The sequence below is a fragment of the Anticarsia gemmatalis genome, chromosome 23, assembly GCF_050436995.1.
Source record: "Anticarsia gemmatalis isolate Benzon Research Colony breed Stoneville strain chromosome 23, ilAntGemm2 primary, whole genome shotgun sequence".
Lineage (NCBI taxonomy): Eukaryota > Metazoa > Arthropoda > Insecta > Lepidoptera > Erebidae > Anticarsia > Anticarsia gemmatalis.
This window is the reverse complement of record NC_134767.1, coordinates 385,384-407,398: the sequence shown is the minus strand read 5'-3', so window position 1 is coordinate 407,398 and position 22,015 is coordinate 385,384. Positions and strand designations below refer to the sequence as shown.

At 35.0% G+C, this 22,015-nt stretch overlaps 1 protein-coding gene across 2 annotated transcripts in view; it reads right to left on the bottom strand.

The window, feature by feature from the left end:
• LOC142983197 (hyaluronidase-like) overlaps nucleotides 1–21,523 on the bottom strand; it is a 29,493-nt gene extending 7,970 nt beyond the window's left edge. For both annotated transcript variants that reach the window (XM_076130087.1, XM_076130086.1), the window contains exons 1-3: nucleotides 21,174–21,523; nucleotides 6,556–6,887; nucleotides 3,184–3,323 (exon numbers count right to left, since the gene is read on the bottom strand). In XM_076130087.1, the coding sequence (XP_075986202.1) occupies nucleotides 3,184–3,323; nucleotides 6,556–6,887; nucleotides 21,174–21,229 (528 nt within the window). In that variant the 5' untranslated portion in view covers nucleotides 21,230–21,523. The remainder of the gene's footprint in view (nucleotides 1–3,183; nucleotides 3,324–6,555; nucleotides 6,888–21,173) is intronic.
• Nucleotides 21,524–22,015: the final 492 nt, after the last annotated feature.

The window sequence follows — 22,015 nt, the reverse complement described above, 5'->3', positions numbered from 1 at the left end:
CAAGTACATATTTGATAGTAAACCGATATGATTGTGATGTCACGATTAACTTGCAGTGATATAAAATTTTTATAGAGATTTTAATATTTGTCTGTTTGTTTGTCGATACTGTCCCATGGTTAGGGCAAAAATTTCCTCCCAGAATGAGAGTGCGGTAAGCTTTTTCTGTACCACGGGGTAAAATCTCTTGACTGTTTGAAAGAAGTGAGAATGAAAGAATGAAGTAAACAATTTTCCCCATGGTGCTTTCCTTTACCGTTCGAATAAGAACTAATAATTATTAGTGCATATACTTCTATATCCCTAAAAAGTATGTTGTCTTGAGCCCAAATTGAAACCATTTGCATGTCAGACGGATGCTTTAACTGTTTTTTTTTCCTTTGAGAGTAAATTAAAATATTTATTGTGGTATTTCAAAATTCTTAGTAACAATTTTGGCTTAATCATTTTCACCTTACGGGCGACTGAAATTGATTACTAAAAAACAATGAGATCATCTTTGATTGTTTTGTCCATTCGTCCTGTGGATATAACTGGATAAACTGAAATTCGGAGAATTTATATGTTTTTTATTTTGTATCAAGCAAGGTAATTGACCGTGCCTAAGAACAACCATAGTACAAATAAAAATGTATGTAACCACAAAACGGATTTAGATTAAATATAGTGCACAGGTAGTTTATAAAAAGGATTAATGCATAGGATACTCTAAAGGCTATGTACACTATGTACAGTGCTGGCGGCAATGCCACCGGGTGTATGATGAGCGGCTATGCAGCCGGCTATACAAGCCGCGTAAAGCCGCCAAGCAACATTTTAGACAGTCACATAGAACGTAAGTACGTCTAGTAAAGAGAACATGTTATGGTTGGTTGAAGCCAGCAAGCTACGAATCCCGCTGCCACCCCCAGCGTCCACTCCGAAGGTTTCTTTGTGTGGCAAAGCCAGCGGCATTGAATGCTACCGGGGCAATGCGGCTTGTTCGGCGGCCCAGCCACCGGCACTGTGTGTAGGAGTTTTTACTGTGAAATCCTATCACATTTACGGAGTTGCGGACTAAAGCTAGTTAATAATATTCAGCAATTGCTATCAAAGAGTATTGTTTTCATATCAAAATGTAAAACATTATCAATTAAATATTAGAAAGATAACATCTATTATACAAGTATTGAGTATTAAGTAAAAGATTAGTTTCCGTGTTCTTTTCATAATTACTTTTACATATAATACGATATGGGAAAGTTGCTTAGAAACTAATACTTTTCTAACTATGTTACTTCCTACTTCTAATGTACACGTGAAACTTTATTAAACTGTTTGTCACTCCTTTATTAAAAATGTTTATATTTTTTGCAATGGAATTTGTTCTACATACACATATATAATAACGCGCTTTTTCCCGTAGGTGTAGGCAGAAACCAAAGAACGCCAATTGGTACGATCCTTATTAACTTAACTTATTGCACATATAGTGTCATATCTATACTAATATTATAAAGCTGAAGAGTTTGTTTGTTTGTTTGTTTGTTTGTTTGTTTGTTTGAACGCGCTAATCTCAGGATCTACTGGTTCGATTTGAAAAATTCTTTCAGTGTTTGATAGTCCATTTATCGAGGAAGGCTATAGGCTGTAAAACATCACGCTAGGGCCATTAGGAGCGGAGTAGCAATGAGAAATGATACAAAAACGGGGAAAATTATGACCCATTCTCTCTTAGGTGACGCAAGCGAAGTTGCGCGGGTCAGCTAGTAGTTTATAAATTGGAATACATAACACAAGCGATTTCTAGAATCTTAGATTATCCGAGCTAGTGATAGATTTAGTAATTGTAACAACTATCATAAGTGTCAATCTTTTACCTAAATTATTAATTGGTTCGATTTTTAAATTTTTTACCTGTGAGTTTTGTATAGGCTTTAATTCTCAATAAGTGGATAAAAATTTAGTTAACATAGTACTAATACGTATACGTTGGTATGTATATGAATGACTTTGTTAAAAGACAACACATTCGTTCATTATGTAATTAATTCTCAGAACCTCATCACTGATACGCACAAATCATTGTAAACATAACAATGGAATGGTAAAGATAGCAATAATCATTATTGTGTTAAAAATGTTGTATTAGAATTTCTCGTAAACGATTAATTCGTTTACGAGAAATTCTATCGATTCTATCGATTTTTAAAAAGGAATGAAATTTTATTACGAAAATTTGTGTGTAAATCTTTTACTTTTTATCAAAATCGGTCCTTAACACCTTTGATTTCAAAACCTTTTTATATCGAAGATCAGCAACGCCCGTTTAAACATTGTTTATTACATGTTTAAGCTTGAAGTATCCTTTATTTTCTCAAATAGACAAGTTCTTTTTTAATCATTCTGTAGTTCACACAAATAATTTAATCCCACACGACAATCGAATCGGCTTACATTCAGTAGTAACTATAACCATTGCGTCACAAACTGCAGTTAAACCCCATTAACACATAGCTCAGCACAGTTATTATAATACAAGTCCCTACACATGTTGTCCTAATTACTAACTGCGAGTACAAAGATATGAGATTGAGCAATTTGATGATGGAACTTTAATTATAAAGTAACGATCATTGACGATGGGGCGAGCCCGTGGCTTAGTAACAACAACCGCGCGGAATTATCTAGGAGGTTAAGCTACGCTTCCCGTGGTTGGTATATAGATGGGTGACCGTATGGATCGAACTTTTAGTCGAAGTTCTGCTTGTCGAGATTTTTCTGAAGATGGGTGATTACTGATCGTATTGTACATACCGAGTACCTCAATAATTTCAGTTGGAATACGACACTGTATACTTATATATGTATAGTGAAACAACAATATGTGTTCTTTCTAGTCTATAGTGAATCGAGGGCACTCTAACTCTATCAACATCATCAATATAGTACATAAAACTCTTCCGTTACTGACTGACTGACTGACGGTCAACGAACAGCCGAAATTCGGTGTGAAGATTTGGGAGTCTAAAGGAGTACTAAAAGAGGATTTTTGTAAATTCTTTCCGGAAGGAAGTGAAAGGCATTTTTATATGAAAACAGAGTAATAAAAAAAAAATATAAATAGGAAAACTAAAGTCCTAACAAACTAAGTCGCGGGCAGTCGTTAGTATTTTATAAAAATGAATAAATAGTGACACATACCTCCTCCTGTATCCACTGTTTCTTCCACCACCAGTGCTTCTTCCTCTCGATGTCATAAGACACGTCTTTGTAAGGAGTTAGCACGCCGAAGTTCTGCCGCAGAATCGGCCGCCACGACTCGAAGTCTATGATGCCCACTCCTGAAAATGGTGAACAGCATTCTATTAATATTTATTCCTAAGATAAGCTAGAGCAATGATAGTCGAGTGGTATAAGTTGATACCTCCTACGCAAGTGGTCATAGGTTCGAACTCGAAGCAACACACCAATGACTTTTCGAAATGATGTGTGTATCAGAAATAATTATCACTTGTTCCGACGGTGAAGGAAATCTCATGATGCAACCTTGCATGCCTGAGAGTTCTTTAGAACAGTTTTTGAAGGAATGCAAAGTGCCCACCCGCCCAGCAGGACATTAAAAGCTTAAATTTAATTTAATATTAGCTTAACGAAACGTAAAGACGAAAAAGTAATTATTGTCGTTCCCAAGATATATTCTATTCTGCTCTCCCGAAATTTTGTCTTTATCGATGCTGCTGATTTTTACTTAAAAGAAAATGAAAGAATCTTTTGCATTTATAATAAAAGTGCGCATTATTTTGACGTCTCTCTATTTGCTTACTTTATTAAAGATTTCATAAATTGTTTATTTATTTATTATTAACATTTGAATAAAACATAAAAAAATATTGTTGAAAAAAGCCTATATTCGACAGTATGTATTATATTAACGGTTTCCCGTACAAAAAAATATATCATGTTGTAGGGAGTTTTACAAAGACACCAATAGCGGAACACAGTATCTATTCCTCAATTTACTAATGGATCACATAAATCCTAGTTCCGTGTGGAAATGGAAAGCACGACATCTTGGCACAGTGGCGTGATGACCAGATTAATTAAACTGTGACACGGATACCATTAAGTCACCACAGAGTCTATTTAGGGTCAATTTGCAATTTATAGCTCACTACTGACACTGTCTTCTGCCCACGACTTCGCCCGCGTAAAAAAAATTCCCGGGGTAAAAGTGTCTTAAAATCTAAGTTTCAAGCTATCAGTGCGCCAAATTTTGTTAGAATCCATCTTGAAGTGTTTTTGTATAACTGCACGTTTGGCGCAGTGGTTTAAGCGGTCACCTCGCCGTAACAACCGTAGCGCCGCGTGTGTTGGGTTCGAATCCCACCCGGGACAAATCTTTGGGTGATGAGCACAAGTATATATTTAAAAGTATATTGGTATATTTAACAGTTAATTGGATACCATAGTACAAGCTCTGCTTAGTTTGGCAATCAAATTACCGTGTGTGAGTTGTCCAACAATATTTATTTATTTATTTGTGAAAGAGTAACAAACGCACATACATCTATACTTACAACTTTTGCATTTATAATATTAATGGGATTATCTAAACTGCCCCGCTAAGTATCATTCCCTATTTAAGCTATTCATAAGCAGAATGCCAAACCCGTCTTTCGTTTGGGAGACCCTTGCCTAGCAGTAGGCCAGCCACAGGTTAAAAAAAATTGTTGAGCAGTCAAAGTGTAAGTGTGATAGACAGACTTTTGCATTATTAGTATTAGTATGTATATAGGTCTACCTATAAATTTATTACCCGCATTTTAATTGGCTCAACTGTACCGAGGTCACCCGCAGTTAAAAACTGTGTTGATCTCTATTTGAGCTATTTTTACATAAAAGTACGTTGGTATAGAATTATGGAAATCCTACATTGACGTAAATTACATGATCCTAATTTAAAGACGTTCACAGATGCGATATCATGATCAACATAGCCTTTCTTCGGCTTCCAGTCTCACTGGATGCAGCTGAATACCAGTATTTTACATGGAGCAACTGCCTATCGGCCCTCCATTACCCAGTTGACAGGGTTGTAAAACGATACCTTCGGATAGACTAGTTGTCAAACTTTCAAGCTTCTGACTACTATTAACGACTGTCAAAGATCTTCAAAAATGACAGTCGGGACCCACAATTTAACGTGGCTTCCGAAACACGGAGGAACTCGGTATGTATAATATGGTCACTCATCCACGGAACAACCTCGGCAAGCGTAGATGCTCTGGACCTGATAGATCAATCGAGACTGTTGTTACTTAGCCACAAGATCTTTACAGAAGAGGTATTATGCTGGGTACATTTCTTTAAGGGAAACCTGCGCAATTTGAAGCTGATTTTATTATAATGTGGATTGACAATTTTACGTCAATATACTGATAATTAATACTAACACCGTAAGGTGATAACCATAAAATATAACATATCTATACTAATATAATAAAGCTGAAGAGTTTGTTTGATTGTTTGTTTGTTTGTTTGTTTGAACGCGCTAATCTCAGGAACTACTGGTCCGATTTGAAAAAATATTTCAGTGTAAGATAGCCCATTTATCGAGGAAGGCTATAGGCTATATAACATCACGCTACGGTCATTAGGAGCGGAGTAGCAACGAAAAATGTTACAAAAACGGGGAAAATTTTGACCCATTCTCTTAGGTGACGCAAGCGAAGTTGCGCGGGTCAGCTAGTCGTTAATATTTCGCGGAAAACTTATGTGTATAATTACACAATTTTAAACTAACAATTGTTTTTCCTTAAGGTATTTCTAAATGCGTCAATAATACATACAGGGACTTCTTTGATTTACTTATCAATTATGACAGTATTTTCAAATGAATCATATAATGACTATTGTTTAAAATTTCCAATCCACTCTGTGGTTTCCCTGATTCCATGGTATTGTTATACTAAATACCCATATTTAATACAGCTCTTTAGGCTTGCAACCACAAACCTCACTACTTTGACTACCTTCAACTCACTGAGTAAATTTTGCTTTTATAATTGATACATATATTATTATACATAATATCACGTCTACTTTCCATGAGGATAGGAAGAGACCAGAGAACGCCGCTTGGTATAATCCTTACAAACTTCCCTTGTTTCATTCACATCCATACATTTTATGATACAGGACCGCTGGTAACGAGTAACAACCCGGCCTATTTTAAGACATTGCCTATGATTGTGATCTGTGTGCTGTGATGCTCACCGGTCGGTAAACGATCTGTGGGTTAAGCAAACCTTGGCGCGGTCATTTCATAGATGGGTGACCGCATAGTAGTATTTGAACAGGGCGTCTCCGTGCTTCGGAGGGCACGTTAAAAGTCGGTCCCAGTTGTTGTCAATAAGATAACAGTCATTAAGCCACGTGAAAGGCCTTCGGGCGGCTTGAACAATTTTGACACTAGGTTGACCACTAACCATACGACAAGAAGAAGAATAAATACAATTAATTTAATCATACGATAACTGAAATAAAATGGACTAATAAATACAAAGTTATTACCACTAAAATCCTTATCGGGAATACTGCTCTTCAGTTCATGTCTGAACACTTGCAAATGGTTAATCAAGTCTCCCTGCTGCGGCACACCTCCGTTGCGATACCTAATCTCTCCCGTGGTCTCATTCTTGATCAACGCGGGAAAGTTCCCTGGGTCATACAGTATAGATATCTTGTCCCCTCGGTGTGTATCGTTCGTGTTCTGTATTATACCGTAGTTTTCGTACAGGTCGTCGAAGTATATCTTCTTAGATTTGCACTGCATTGTGGGCACGTTCCAGTACACTTTGAATTCTTTTGATGAGATCAATTCTGGCATTCGAACGACGTAGTAGCTGAAACAAATGAAAAATAGTTAAAATCAATGTATATTGCTTGAAACTGTTCACTATTCTAGAGTTCGATTTATCAGGGTAGAGTTACTAAGACTTTATTTTCTGTTGTTATATATTATTATGTTACTACATAAGGTAACGTGCCAGATAAGGCTTGCTACACACATATTCGGTTTGGCATTAATCAGCCGGCACAAGCGAAATAAGTCGTGTCGGTTTTGCTGTTTTAAGAATATTGCCAAATCGAACGTGTCGAACCTAATATGACGTGTGTAGACAGCCTTACTGGCAGTAGGCTCAATAATAATATACTCGTACATCACATTGGTCCAATATAGGAAATATTATGGTAACTTTATAAACGATATGACAAACGCAATGTCAAAACAAAAAAAAATAATCGAGTTTTTCAAGATCTACTAATTCTAATTACAGAATTATTTTACTATATTGATCTTACTGCTACCGTTCTCAAGCATTTTATTAGAATTTTAAACGAGGAAATCTACACAACTTCGCTAACTCTGAGTTGCAAATCAAACTTTCTTGACTGCAGAAAGGTATACACCATTAATAAAATATTTATTAAAGTAATAATAAAAGTCTTATCATTTAATGATTATTATTTTAATTAACAAAAACACATGTCCGCAGAATGACCTGAAAAGAGATAATGATTATAAAACAGTTTGATATCGAAGACCTACATTCAATTTATGCAACGTGTGACGTAATAGTGTCAATGTACGATTGCATTGTGTCATGTGTTGTGCGACCTTAATAGATATTTGAGCTGTCAAATGCAAGAATGCTTTAAAATCATATTTTTATATAAATTCCCAGGAGGGCTAACACAATAACGCTAAATATTAGAAAGCCACTATGCATACACTTTTATAGAGATTAACACGTGACGTACAAGCCACCAAACGCCAATAATTTAACGCACACTACTTGACAAATAAGATACGTGATAACCCGCCTGGTTGGACAAAGTTCTTTTGATCGTTTTCTAATTTATTTTAGGTTATTATCAATATAAATCCGGAGTTTGTTAGCGTGCCCGGTATAAACGTGCAACGCTATTTCATGGGACCAACATTGGTAATGCGCCTACACTACACTTTCAGGTTCAAACAAGCTTAACTGTCTCTGTAGTCTAGGCGGTATTGGACTGCAGATCATAATGTCTCGGGTTTGATTTAGTTCGGCAAAAGTATGAAGGTTCCGAGAAGGTATCACTTTGGCAATAGGTTCGCTAAATATTAAATGGTAAAACGCTGATGTATGTGGTTCTCGCAATTGGTCAGCCTGGCTTTAGGTGTAATTCTTCCTTCATTCCGAAAGTAAAACCTTGCCCAGCAAAAAAAAAACTTTAATTAGCGCTGTTCTAAGCATTTACTAATAAGCATGTTTACTATAATTTAATAGATCTAATCATAGAGAAGTAGTAGTAATTTAAACGTAAGTCAAAATGCTCAAGAAATCTCCAATTATACCAAAGTCCACAACAACAAAAGGATGTAAGTACTTAAGACGATATCATTCATTAAGTCATTTCGCTTCCAGCCGCCTGTATCCTGTTCAGATTTAATATTCATTCAGATAGTTAACGCATTAAGAATTAAGGACCCGCCCACTCATGAGAATTTGTCGGTCATTAACCTCTTATATGATTGCAAGTGTTTTTTTGCCACATAATAGCCAATTTCCGTAATAATAACTAGCCTTTTGCGGGAACTTTTACTAATAAACAATCAATCAGCCTTTCTTCCAACTATGTTAGAGTCGGCTCCTAGTCTAACCAGATGCAGCTGAATACACCAGTATTTTACATGGAGTGACTGTCTATCTGACCTACACAACGCAGTTACCTGGGTTAGAACACAATACCCTTAGGTAAGACTGGTTGTTTGACTTTCAAGCTTCTACTTTTACTATGTACTACGTATTGCGTATCTCAGGTGACAACTAGTGTACGTTAATGTGATAGTCACTATGCAGTAGGTACATTACTGATTTGACATAACATAAGATTTACAGTCTTTTAGATAATAAACAATGTACAGAATAGTGGCTATCAGACGCTCCTTAAATGTGACACAAAATACCAAAGAAACAACTTTTGTTTTACACAATGTGTGGGAATCGAACCCGGTAATGGTGCACTTTTTACCACTAAGTCACAACTTTGTAATTATTAGTATACAGCTCTACCTAACTTTTTAACAGGGCGTAATGTTATATCAGGATTTTATGAGTTCAATAATTCATATAGTAAATAATCTATTATGAGTTCCGGTAACTGTAACTAAAATAGAAAATTATACACTCTTTAAATTTTAATGATATTAATTGTACCTTACAACACGAATGGGAGAATACAAGAAATTTTAAAAATGAAAAGGTGTTTTTTAAAACCTTTCTCACTTTAGAGGAGACCTTCAGGCCTACCTACTAAGTTTCGTGAAAATAAAATTTGGTCAAATATTTAAGGTGCTATGTTTATGACGTTTTTCTCTTCTAGTGTCTTGGAGTGGGCAGTATCGGATATGCAGCTTATATTCTTGTACCATAATTTGATCGATATTTAATTTTTATAACGGAAATAATTGTAATGAAAAACAAAGTTATCATCAAAACTTTTTTTATTATAGGAAGGCCTTTGTTTCTTTGCAAGTCTCTTTAAATCTGAGAGGAGACCCGTAATATAATATTTCCGTAAAATAAATAAATATACAACAATAAAGGAACGTGTATTACGTCAGGACGGAAGTGAAAATGGCACGTAACTGAATTCTAAGTATCGACAAGTTGTGAGTACTTGTGGGCGATCCGCTTAATCAATTATAATCTCACACAATATAGAGGTATTACAGAATATCTACTTGGTACTGTGCGCGAAGTTCGTATCCCAGGCAACACACCAATGACTTTTTAAAGTTATGTGTGTATTAGAAGTAGTTATCAGATGCTCCAACGGTGAAAAAACATCGTGATGCAACCTTGCATGCCTGAGAGTTCTTTAAAACAGTTCTTGAAGGTATGCAAAGTCCCCAACAAGCGTGGTGGACTCGAGGCCTAACCCCTCCCTCATTACAGGAGGAGACCCTTGCCCAGCAGTGGGACAGTAATGGGTTAAATTTATTTATTTTTATTATTTAAATGTTTAAAAGTGGGTGAACAAAGAAAATAATTTAATATCGTAAATATTTACAAATATACAAAAACAGATGTTTGTTGTATCAAACAAATATTGTTGTTTTGAAGGATTCCAACTAAACGTGAAACGGTTTTACCGATTTATAGCCATTATTTTTATAAATTCAACGCATTTCCTTGAAATATATTCACCTTATAGAAGAGAAGACCTCAAAACCTCACTGATTTCCAAATATCCGGGATATCTTATACATAAAAATGAATCGCCAAATGTGTTACTAAGCGCAAAACTTAAGAACGGCTAAACCACTTATGGTTTTCATAAAAAAATATCTAAAAAAAGTCTTTAAGACACGAAGTAAATTTTATGGAGAAAAAAGTTCTGTGCGGGTCAGTTAATAGTATGTAAGCATAAAAATACATGTTTTTATATACAAAATTCCGTGTACAAACTATAGTTGTCTTACTACAAGATGCCTGTACAGTTGTTATAAGCCAATTATTAAGAGTTAGCAATATTAGTACGCATACAAACAATACAGTGAAGTACAAGGTCACACTTGTTTATATATTTACAGCTGAATAAGAACAATCACGAGCGTAATGGCGTGCATACATATGTTTAGTAAAGACACGGTTGTTTTACCGTTGTTTTAAACTGCATTGATCTTTGATTGGATATCATTGCGCTTTGTCTAAGTGAGTTGCGTCGACTTATCCGTACCTCGATTCTCTACCACTATCGACTACCGACAACCGGCAAGCTATCGACATTTGAAATTTAGAATGTACTGCCAAAATGTTTCCTACGACACCCGTCAGAGGCGCTGATCAGAGTTTCATACAAAATTTCTCGATGACAGTTCGGTTGTCGGTAGTCGATAGTAGTAGAGAATCGAGCTACAGATGTCAAGTGGTAGTGGACACTGACAATTCGTAGTGAAACGCCATGGCAACTCGAAGCTGACACGGGCAAGCGAGCGTTAATATGTTTAATAAAGACACGGTTGTTTTGCCGTTGTGTGTTCAACTGCATTGATTTTTTATCGGTTGTCGCTGAGCTTTGACTGGGCTCTTTAGAGTTTAAGAAATGCATGCTTATAAAAGCGATGACTTTTTAAGAAAGATCCGGATTTTTAAGTACCTCCATGCAAAATTTCATCGAAATTGGGTTAGCGGTTTTGCTACGATAAGTCTAAAATAAATGCAATTAAACATAGTCTGTTTGTCATTCTTATTAAGATTGAAATGACACTTATGTTAAAGTCTGCATTATTTAAAGTTCATCAAAATATTTTTTTGTGAATGCCAGTAGAGCTTCGTTGGTCATTATAGTATTTCTTAGTAGGTGTGTAGTGTTTCTTTTACGCGTAACCTACTATACAATTCTTTTTACTACCGGGAAACCTTTCTACGTTGACAAAGACGACTTCTACTGACTCCGTGGCGCAGTGGTTTAGGTCACCACGCTGCTACCATTGCGTCGGGAGGTTGTCGCTTTGATTCCCACACGGAATAGTTATTTGTGCGATCCACAATTCATTGTTTTGGGCCTGGTTGTACATTGTGTCCGTTGTTTGTATGTTTGTAAAAGTCCCCGCGATACAAGAGCAATGCTTAATGCGGGAGTTGTCTTTTAAAAAATATAAAAAAGGTGATTCACAAGTAGTTACAGTATACCTATATTTTATAAATATTTAAGTAAATCTGATAAAAAGTACCTTGTGTATTCAGTGAAGTTCACAGTACATTAAGTTCGCATGCATCCGCTATCGATCTGTACAAGTAGGTCAAACACTTTGAACTCACCGCTGTATGTGCACTCATCACACTTCATTGCTTACAACTAAATTCTACATCAACCTTATTTTTTACTAGCTGACCCGCGCAACTTCGCTTGCGTCTCATAAGAGAGAATGGGTCATAATTTTCCCCATTTTTGTAACATTTTTTACTGGTACTCTGCTCCTATTGGTCGTAGCGTGATGATATACAGCCTATAGCCTTCCTCGATAAATTGGCTATCTATCACTGAAAGCATTTTTCAAATCGGAATAGTAGTTCCTGAGATTACCGCGTTCAAACAAAGAAACTCTTCAGCTTTATAATATTAGTACAAATAACATTGGGTCTATTACACCTGAAGATACCGACATTTAAGTGTATAGAATAAATTCTCGTTTTTCGCCCTTCACAATGTTAGTCCCGTGTAATAGGAGAGGCTATTGCTATATACCGGCCGTGATACAAAAACCCTGGGCTTTTATGGAGAATATTCTTTCTTTTTAAAAGACAACTCCCGCACTAAGAATTGGTCTTGTGTCGCGGAAAGTTTTACAAATATACAAGTAAAGGACAGAAAGTACAACCAAACCTGAACAATCGTTCCGTTTAGGAATCGAACCCTGACGCAATGGTAGTGGCGTGGCGTCCTTATTCACTAGCCACAGAGGATCGAAGCAAATGATTTGAGTGCCTTAAGTAATTGACATATAATATCATGAAGAAGTGTGCCCGCCACACCTAAATCTCCATTCATATCTACACACTAGGCGATACTAGGCGTGTCGAACACGTAACAATACAAACAATACTACCGCGCCTTGCACAAACATTTGCGTACGCGCAGTGAAAACTTATCTATCAACAAAAAAATACACTTAATGTGAAAACGATGTGATAATTCTATGTTTACTCTTCATTTAGTTAATCTTAGAGTTCAAATATTGGAGTGTTTTCATTTGAAATTGGGGCTTTACTTAATTAGAGAGTTAGAAATGCGTAAACGTTTGGTGGCAGTTTGTTCTTTACCGGCTTTAATAAAAGTAGGTGGTTCTCAATTCGCTTGTATTTTTTTTTCATGTCGCCGCCGAAGAAGAATCCAAGATAGTAGAAAGGCTAGGCTTAGGCGTATGATAAGTGGTCTAAGGGAGACGATCTAACCGCTTTCGTAGTTACGACGATAGGAAATGGATTGGAAGTCTACCACTTATTAGGAATGTGTGAAATAAATCGTTGTTATTACCACATCTCTGGCAAATAAATTAAAATAAACGCGAATATATAAATAATCGAACACTTTACATAGTTAAAATAAATTATAATAATCGAAGTATTAGGAGAGGCAGGCCTTTAAAATAGTTTAAAATGTGATATAACTAGCAAATACTACTACATATTTAAATTAAAGATATTGATAATAATTAAAGGTATCGCGCTTATCTATGGAAGTGCTGAGATTTCAGACGAGTGAAGCCGTAGAGAGAAAAATTAATAGTCACGAGAAATAAAAAATATACTATATATCAACGCTGTAATCCCACGAATCGTATACTCAAAAATACTCCTGACATACTTTTTTTGTTCCATTCACATATCTCATACAAAAACTCACAAAAACTGTCTAAGGCATACTTTTTGTACTAATGACATCATATAATAATATGTAAGTATCGTGACATAGAGACATACAGACATACAGAGCTATTGTAGTCGTGATTTGTAGCCGGCGTGGCGGTGTGGCGGAGTGGGCGCAGCTCGACTGATAGCCTTGGCCTCAGAGGAGATAGGGATGTACAATCAATAAAATCCATCTGACTGGTGATAATAATAAATTTAATAATCCCACTGCTGGGCAAGTCTTAAGCATGTGAGCGCCTTGGTGTCGAACTGTAAGCTTATATTGTTTTCTAATCTATACTAATATTATAAAGCTGAAGAGTTTGTTCGTTTGTTTGTTTGTTTGAATGCGTCACCTACTGGTCCGATTCGATAAATTCCGTGTTAGATAGCCCATTTATCGAGGAAGGCTATAGGCTATATATCATCACGATTACGACCAATAGGAGCAGAGTAGCAATAAGAAATGTTAAGAAAACGGGCAAAATTTGGACCCATTCTCTCGTATGTGACATATCTAAATCCTTTTTAAAACAAAATTAACAAAAATAACGTTTAATACATACCTAACATAAATACTGACTAGATTCATCGCTCAGCCTGCAAAACATTAAACAAACCAATTTTAGGTTAAGCAAAATCATATTATCTGTGAAGTATTACACAAAATCGGTAAGAAATAATTATAGTTTGTTCTAACAGTAAAGAAATACATCGTTATGAAACCTTGCATGCTTGAGAGTATTTTAACACAGTCTTAAAGTTATGTAGAGTCCCTCCTTAGTTCGGTAGGATCTTGCCCAGAAGTGGGAGAGTAACTGGTAAAAAATAAAACAATTGTACAGAATTTAGCTATGTAGAGTCCCTCCTTAGTTCGGTAGGATCTTGCCCAGGAGTGGGACAGTAACTGGTCAAAAAAAAAACGATTGTATAGAATGTAAAAACTATTTGCATATTATTATGCGAACACCAATTTTGCCAGCCCTGAGTTCGACAGACAGACACATAAAAAGCCCATCATTCGTAGTTATTATAGATTTATTTGTTTATTTGCCCGGCACGGAATGTGAACCTCGCACTATTGTTAAGATAATCACTCACTTGGATTCGCGTGCTAAACAATGAAATCGAACCTGACATCATTGGATTAAAGCTACACCTCTGGAGCAGGGGTTCTAAACCTTCTTCTACAAGAGATAATAAATTGTAAAAACATTATTAGGCACGCAGTTCGAACGATAGTGTTAGCGATTGCTAATCACTTGGTCTCGAGTTCGACTTCCGGGTCAGGCGAAGCTCTATATGGCTTTTCTAATTCCTGTTGGAAGGTTTATAATAGTTGGCTTGCCCCATTAAAGAATGGGAGTATGAGACGCTCAATATCAGTGGCGAGAAATAAGAGTATATCAAACATCTCGCATCTACAAAAGGTATGTATCATAAAAAAAATCTTAAATCTTATATAAAAATCATACCGTTTGTTTTTCACTGACTTAGTTTGACCTGTATGTAAGTATGTTTGTCCGTCAGTATCTATCTAAAGATTTTTCTCCTAAAGGTTATCACATATGACTTTTGTTTACGAGATAAAGTTAGGAAAAAACATATTTGTGTATTGCCCTCTGTCTACTGTTGACAAACAAACTGGCCATCTGTTATCACCAAGGTCATTTGATAACGAATGTTTGAGAAAAAACATTATCACTTCTTTCAATAGTTTGCTTCTTTATATGTAATAACACGCCATATACGCAAAGGACACCTCAGCGGAGATTTGAACCAGGAACCTCGTGATTAGTATTGATTTACTGTAAAGTAACATTTTATAGTACATGCCTACATCATAAAGGCAGTCAAATATGCTTTTTGGCTACGTAGCATCAATTTTTTTTAAAACGGAGAGTTTGATGCTATTGAAAAATTGAAAAAAATGAAAAATTGAAAACTTTAAAAACTATTAGGGTTCAATTCTAGTATTACTCAATACTAGAAACGAACCCTAGAACATCACGCGATTAGAAAAAAAAACAACTTCGAATTGAACCTTTAACCCAATGACCGCATAAAAACAGTCTTAAAAATGTCGGTCAAAATATCGGAATTTGCCACTATCCCTTATCAAGTCATCCATGTATCCGCACGCGTACTGTACATAAACACACTAACAGGCCACGTAAATATTTACTGTCGTAATGGTATTGAACTCCAGATTCTTTAAACATGTAGGTCATATTTAATACCTACAATAATTGGCTAGTTTATGCCTTGCTTCCTTTGCCTGGAAAAAATCTCGGATATCCCATGAGTTAGTCCGGGTTATAAAGTATCTGTGTTCCAAATTTCATCAAAATCTGTTTAGTAGTTTTGGCGAAGTTAAGATAACATCCAATCATTTAAACTTGGCCATTTCTCAACTCAAAAGGCTTATATCCTACCTTGTGATTTAATCTATCGCCTGATTTTACAGTTCATAATAATAATTTTACGTTTAGTAATAGAAAAACAATAATATTAAATACATACATGTCTATGTCTATTAATATTTTACATAGATTTTTTTAATTCAAATTCAAATTTATTTGTGGTTGTTACTCTGTATGCCCGTATAGTGTGTGCTTAATTTTTTTTCCTTTATCGTGATCTAGACTCTAAATGCCTTACCCGTTTGTGATAATTTTACAATCAACTAACTTCTTGATGAATATCCTTGATAAAAAATGTTCATTGTTCATTCATCTTCATATCAAACTCCAAAGGTGAATTGAAAGAAAGAGTTCTTGAAAAATCTTTCACAAATCCGGTGTAACAACCTCGTGAACTCGCTTTCGTTACAAAACATCATAAATCACACATTTCGATCAAATATTTACACCTAAATATTCAACAGTTATATGCAAAACAATCACATTGAACAGCCAAAACACAACCTTATAACAACAGTAAAAAGATTGACTTTACATTGAACGTAGTATTGCAGAACATAAACACAAACATATATCACCTTCAGAATCAAAACGACGTAACGTTCAACCTGTAACGTGTTACTTAGGTCTTTATTCTTCTGATGTTGTGTTGTGGTTCAAAGTAATCTAGGCCTATTTGTACAGAGATAAGGTTTAGTTTAGAATGATAATGTGTTGCTCTAGTTTCGCTCGCTTGATGTGATTCATCCCGTTGCCTAGCAACCGGGATTGCAACCAAGGCTCTTTGCAAATTGTAGTAAAAGGGTTGTTTTCATTATAATATTGGAATATTTTTTTGCTACTTTTGCGCAAACCGCGTCTGGCATTTAAGTGGTAAATAAAATAAAGTCCCAGGTTCTATTTAAGCTTTGGTATTTTTTTTTGCCATGATTAGAGAGATTAGGCTTAGTTTAGCCTAGAAGTTTGTAATAGGATTCAATGCACATGAGCAGTGTTGAAACCACAACCTATCGGTCCTATGTTCGATGCTTCGGCAAATTTTAATATGCTACTTCCTAAATTATATTTTAAGTGCAAAAGTTTGTTACTGTGTTACTTATTTACTTAGGAACTACTGAACATATTTTGAGTACGCAGTTAGGTGAAGATTTGTAATCAAACATGACACTATAAAAGGACACTGTCATATATTTAAATGTATCTAAACAACTAATATATGTGATACTAAATAGACTCTTTTAATTAAATTTTGTAAACTTAATCACATAATACGTGCATTTGTATGTAATCTTATTAAAGTATACCAACTTAGTAGGCTTCTGATAAGGACTGTGATATAATTCAGTAATCAGACTCTACCTCGAGGCTTGCAATTGTTGTTTAATGTGAAATTATCGTTGCTTTCATTAGATAACATTGTGTTTCATTAATCAAATATAACTTTAAATCGTCTAGACAGAGGTATTATAAAATGTTTTAATATTTAGGTTTATGAGAGGATCTCCTTAAGATTTGGCTAAAAAAAACCAAATTGTTGAAATTAGGAAAATGGCGATGGAAAATCATCTCTATCTCCCGGTTTCTGAGGTACATTTAGCGGTAGTTTATCTATTGAATAGCGTTAAAGCTCATATAAAAAAAAACGTTATTGAATGGGTAAACTACCGCTAAATGTACTCAAAAACCGGGGGTAAGTCTTATTTACATGTCATGCCCGGAAGACATCTTAGCGCAGTGGTTAAGGTGGTCGCCATGTAATTATCAGTATGTCGGAGCAGGATTTGATTCCCACTATGAACAAATATTTTTGCGAACCACAAACGTTGTTTTCTGTGTGTGTGTGTGTCCGTAATTTGTATGTTTGTCCCCGAGACACAAAAGCTGTACATTTTGCGGGATTAGTCTTCTTGAAAGAAAAAAATAGAAAAAAAAAAAGAAATTTGCTACACTTTTACGGCTAAACAACCAAAAAGTCTGGACGGATTTAGAGACAATTTGTTACAATAATCTATTATATCCGGAGAAAGACTACAACAATATTTTTTCAAACTCCAACCTGCCAGAACTAATATCTAAGACTTTATCTTCTCCTTCCGGTACAAGTCGTGAAGAATAAAAATAACAAAATCGATCTCGCACTTGACCGCATTCAGTGTATAAACATTAACGTGTCATTGACCCCTGGCTGTTCAAAAATAAAACATGTTCAAACGAACAAAGACATTTTTTATATTATGACATAAGTTCAGAATTTGTTATAAAGGGCCGTGGCACGTGGTTGGAGTATATTTGCGTCTCTATTTGTCACATCATTGGACAAACGTTCTCTAAGACATGAGTATACCCGAGGCAACACACTAATGACTTTTCGAAGTTATGTGTGTATTAAAAATAATTATCACTTGCTCCAACGGTGAAGGAAAACATCGTGAGGAAACCTTGCATGCCTAAAATTTAAAAGTCCTAAAGTCCCTAACCCACACTTGGCCATGGCGTGGTGGTCTCTATGCCTAAGCTTTCCATCACTAAAGGAGGAGATCCCGTTGCCCAGCAGAGGGACACTAATGGGATTAATTAATTTGTTATTACATAAGTCAAATAATTTAAAATTTAAAGACTTTTCATCAAAGGTTACCCTTATTTGAAGAATAATTGCCAGTTTCGTGGCTTCTGGAATTTGGAATGGATCTCCCGTACAGGAAATCGAAGCCAAGATCTCATGATCAGCACTCTTTTACTTTCTAAAATGCAGTTTTTTAGCACAAAGAGTTTATTCTTACTGTGCAGGTCGGAGTCATAACTATTTTAGAAATGGAGCAAATAATTCTGTAACAGAACTGGAACGATCAAACAAAACAATGCATTACAATGTAGTTTGTATTTTTAATAGTAAGAGTAGTTTACGCATTATGAATCATTTACTAATACTAACTGCTTTTTAGTAAGTTCACACTGGAACGTGTTTTTTTTATTTTTGACTGTCTTTTAGTTAAAAGAAAGATGGTGCAAAGGTCTTGGGTTCGAATTACGGGCCGGGATCATGAGTAATTTTTGAGTGGGTCTGCTTAAAATTTTTTGGTAAGATTGTATTATTTATGCCAAATTACTTAAAATATGCTGTTTTATACGTCGAAAAGTTTCAGAATGAAATATCCAAAATAACAAAGTATAAGTACAAAATTTATTAAGTTTTTCAATTTAATTGCTTGTAATGTAAAGTTTACAATTACGGGTTAGCGTCTAAATAAAAGCTATGCTAAGCAACTGTCGAAATGCGAAAATCTGTTAGTCTGAACTACTGAACAAGCTATGATAAAATTGAGCATTAAGATAGATAATAAAGACCTCTAGATCTTTACCTATATTTTTCTCTTGCATTTCACTATCTCATCTTTGCGTCACAAGAAAATTAAATGCGAACGAAATTGAGCTTATCACTAGTTTTTCAAAAAACTTTGTATTTCAGTGAAAATAAAGTCCTAATTTTCCACCTAGTTGTAAATTCGGTAACAAAACTTCGATCATCATAAGTAACACGTAGTGAATGCAATCCCGATCTCGCGGGATCCCGATCTCGCGAGATCCCGTGTATTTTTTCGGGATCAATCCCGAAGCATAATATGACGAGATCCCGTTCGGGATTGTCGGAGAGGGCATTTTCAGCAGTTGGCTACATTGCAATAGACTTAAGATGCCGATTAGAAGCTCGTAATATTGATACACTTTGTATTTTAAGAGGCTACTTTCAAAATGCCATGTGATTACTTTTTATTTTGATCTCCTGGAGCTACACCTACTTTTTTGATTATGTTCATGTTATTACACCTGTTAATTATGTTACGTTGTTAGTAATATTGAAAAATAAAGGCTTTTATTTTCTTTCAAATAATAATTTATTGCATTCACCACACTATCACACACATATTACATTAAACAAGCCGTTCGAATTGTATTATTTTTACTAACTAGACGGGATCCCGAAAATCTCGGGATCCCGCGGGATTGATATTTCTGATCGCGAGGGATCTCGAGTTGACGATCTCGAGTCGGGATTGCATTCCCTAGTAACACGTCACATTGTGTTGTGGTATTACGCGTTTGGATGAAAGACAGCTCGCCTTGACAATGGCACTCGCTGGACGTGCCAAAACTAACACAAAGAAAAAGTTCACTGGACCTACTCATAATAATAATTTACAAGCATTTTACAACATTTCCTGATAACAATTGTTTAAGTATCTCTCTTACTTTAACTTTTTAAACGGTTTCTCCCAGGTTAAGCTATGCTGCCGAGGTTGGTATGTGGATGGGTGACCATCTTATTCATTACGAGTACCTCCAGGTTTCTGAAGGCATGTTAATACGTGTCATTTTCAAAGATCTTTGACAGTCGTTACAAGTTTCACAAGGTTTTGGAAGTTTGATAACCTGTCTTATTTAGTATCGTGTTATAACCCAGGTAATTGGGTTGTGAAGGTCAGATAGGTAGTCGCTCCATGTAAAACACTGGTATTCGGCTGCATCCGGTGATACTGGAAACCGACTCCAACATAGTTGGAAGAAGGGCTATACTGATTGAAGGGCTAGTTTCACCACTACTATTTTTTTTATACATTACACTTTATATTATATAGTTTACTAGCTGACTAGTGATGATATATAGCCTATAGCCTTCCTCGATAAAGGGGCTATCTAACACTGAAAGGATTTTTCAGATCAGGCCAGTAGTTCCTGAGATTAGCGCGTTCAAACAAACAAATAAACAATCAACCAAACAAACTCTTCAGCTTTATAATATTAGTATAGATAGGTTACCAGACACTTATTCATAAATTTTGAAGCTGACTAAGACAATTTTATTATCAGCATATTCATTGGATAGGAAGTTGCGGCTATAAGTTAGATAGTATGTAACCGTCATTTAATTATTATTTCTGTAATATTATTTAAAGCAAAATTAGCGAATGATTAATTCTTTTTGATTGTACAGGTGTTTTTAGAATATGTTCTTGCTAAATTGAATTTAAAATCTGAATGCATTTTTTTATGTATTATTTTTGTTCGTAAAACTTCAGTTTTTTTTACTGTTATATAATAACGTAATATTAATTTTTTATTGGTAGATACCTATACAAATATATTTGCTTACATAAACAAAATAACATCGATTTAATACATTTTATTAAATAAAACTAATTTTCCTGTAATTATTTATACAATTGTTATTACACATGTCCCAATATTTACCACGAAATACCTTATTTAATTTTTAATGAATAATTATAATTTATATTCAACTTACTTGTCATCACATCTAACCGCATAGCCCGCCAAAAATATAAACAAAAAAGTTTTCATTTTCACTTTCACAAACACGAAAAAATACCCATTTAATAACAAACGAGAATGTCCACAACAAATTCTAATTTAACACTACAATAAGAAAACAAACTAATAAAAAAAAAATAGATCGAACAAATTCAAATTTAAAGAACACTTCAAAAAAAAATCTTTACTCAATAAAAAAAAATAGATCGATTAAAAAAAAAAGTTTTCGCGCCAAAAGTATTTTTTGACGTGTATAGTGTTGCGCGGACGTTGTCTCGACTCCACGTGTGAGTCGATTATGAAACGGTTCGCTCGAATGACAGTTGTGGCTGTTCTTTCCATTGCTTGTGCCTTCCGCGCACTTTATATGCTGTCAAGTGCTATGTTATCATCTGGATTCACCTGTTTCAGGTTTATTGTGTTGAAATGATGGTAATAAAATAGGCTTGTGTATTTAAAAGATTAAGGTTTATGTTTAGTGATTAAAAGTTGGGTTTTTATTTGCTTTTCGTTTTAATTTTGATATTTTTGGCTCGTAGTTACTGGCAGGCATTAGGACCTATTATTACCTAGGATTATTTAGAACCACAAAAACAATCTTCATAAAACTTGAATTTGTGAAGTCTATTATTTTGAGCTTTCATATCATTTTAAAACAAGACTGGAAGCCTTTTTGAATCTTTAATCTTAGTTGAGAAGCTTATGTTGATTAATCGACTTCAAAAAAGGAGGTGGTTATCAATTCGTCGGGTTTTTAATGTTTGTTACCTCACAACCTTTTATTGGGAGAGTTTTATTATTTTTAAATATACCTAA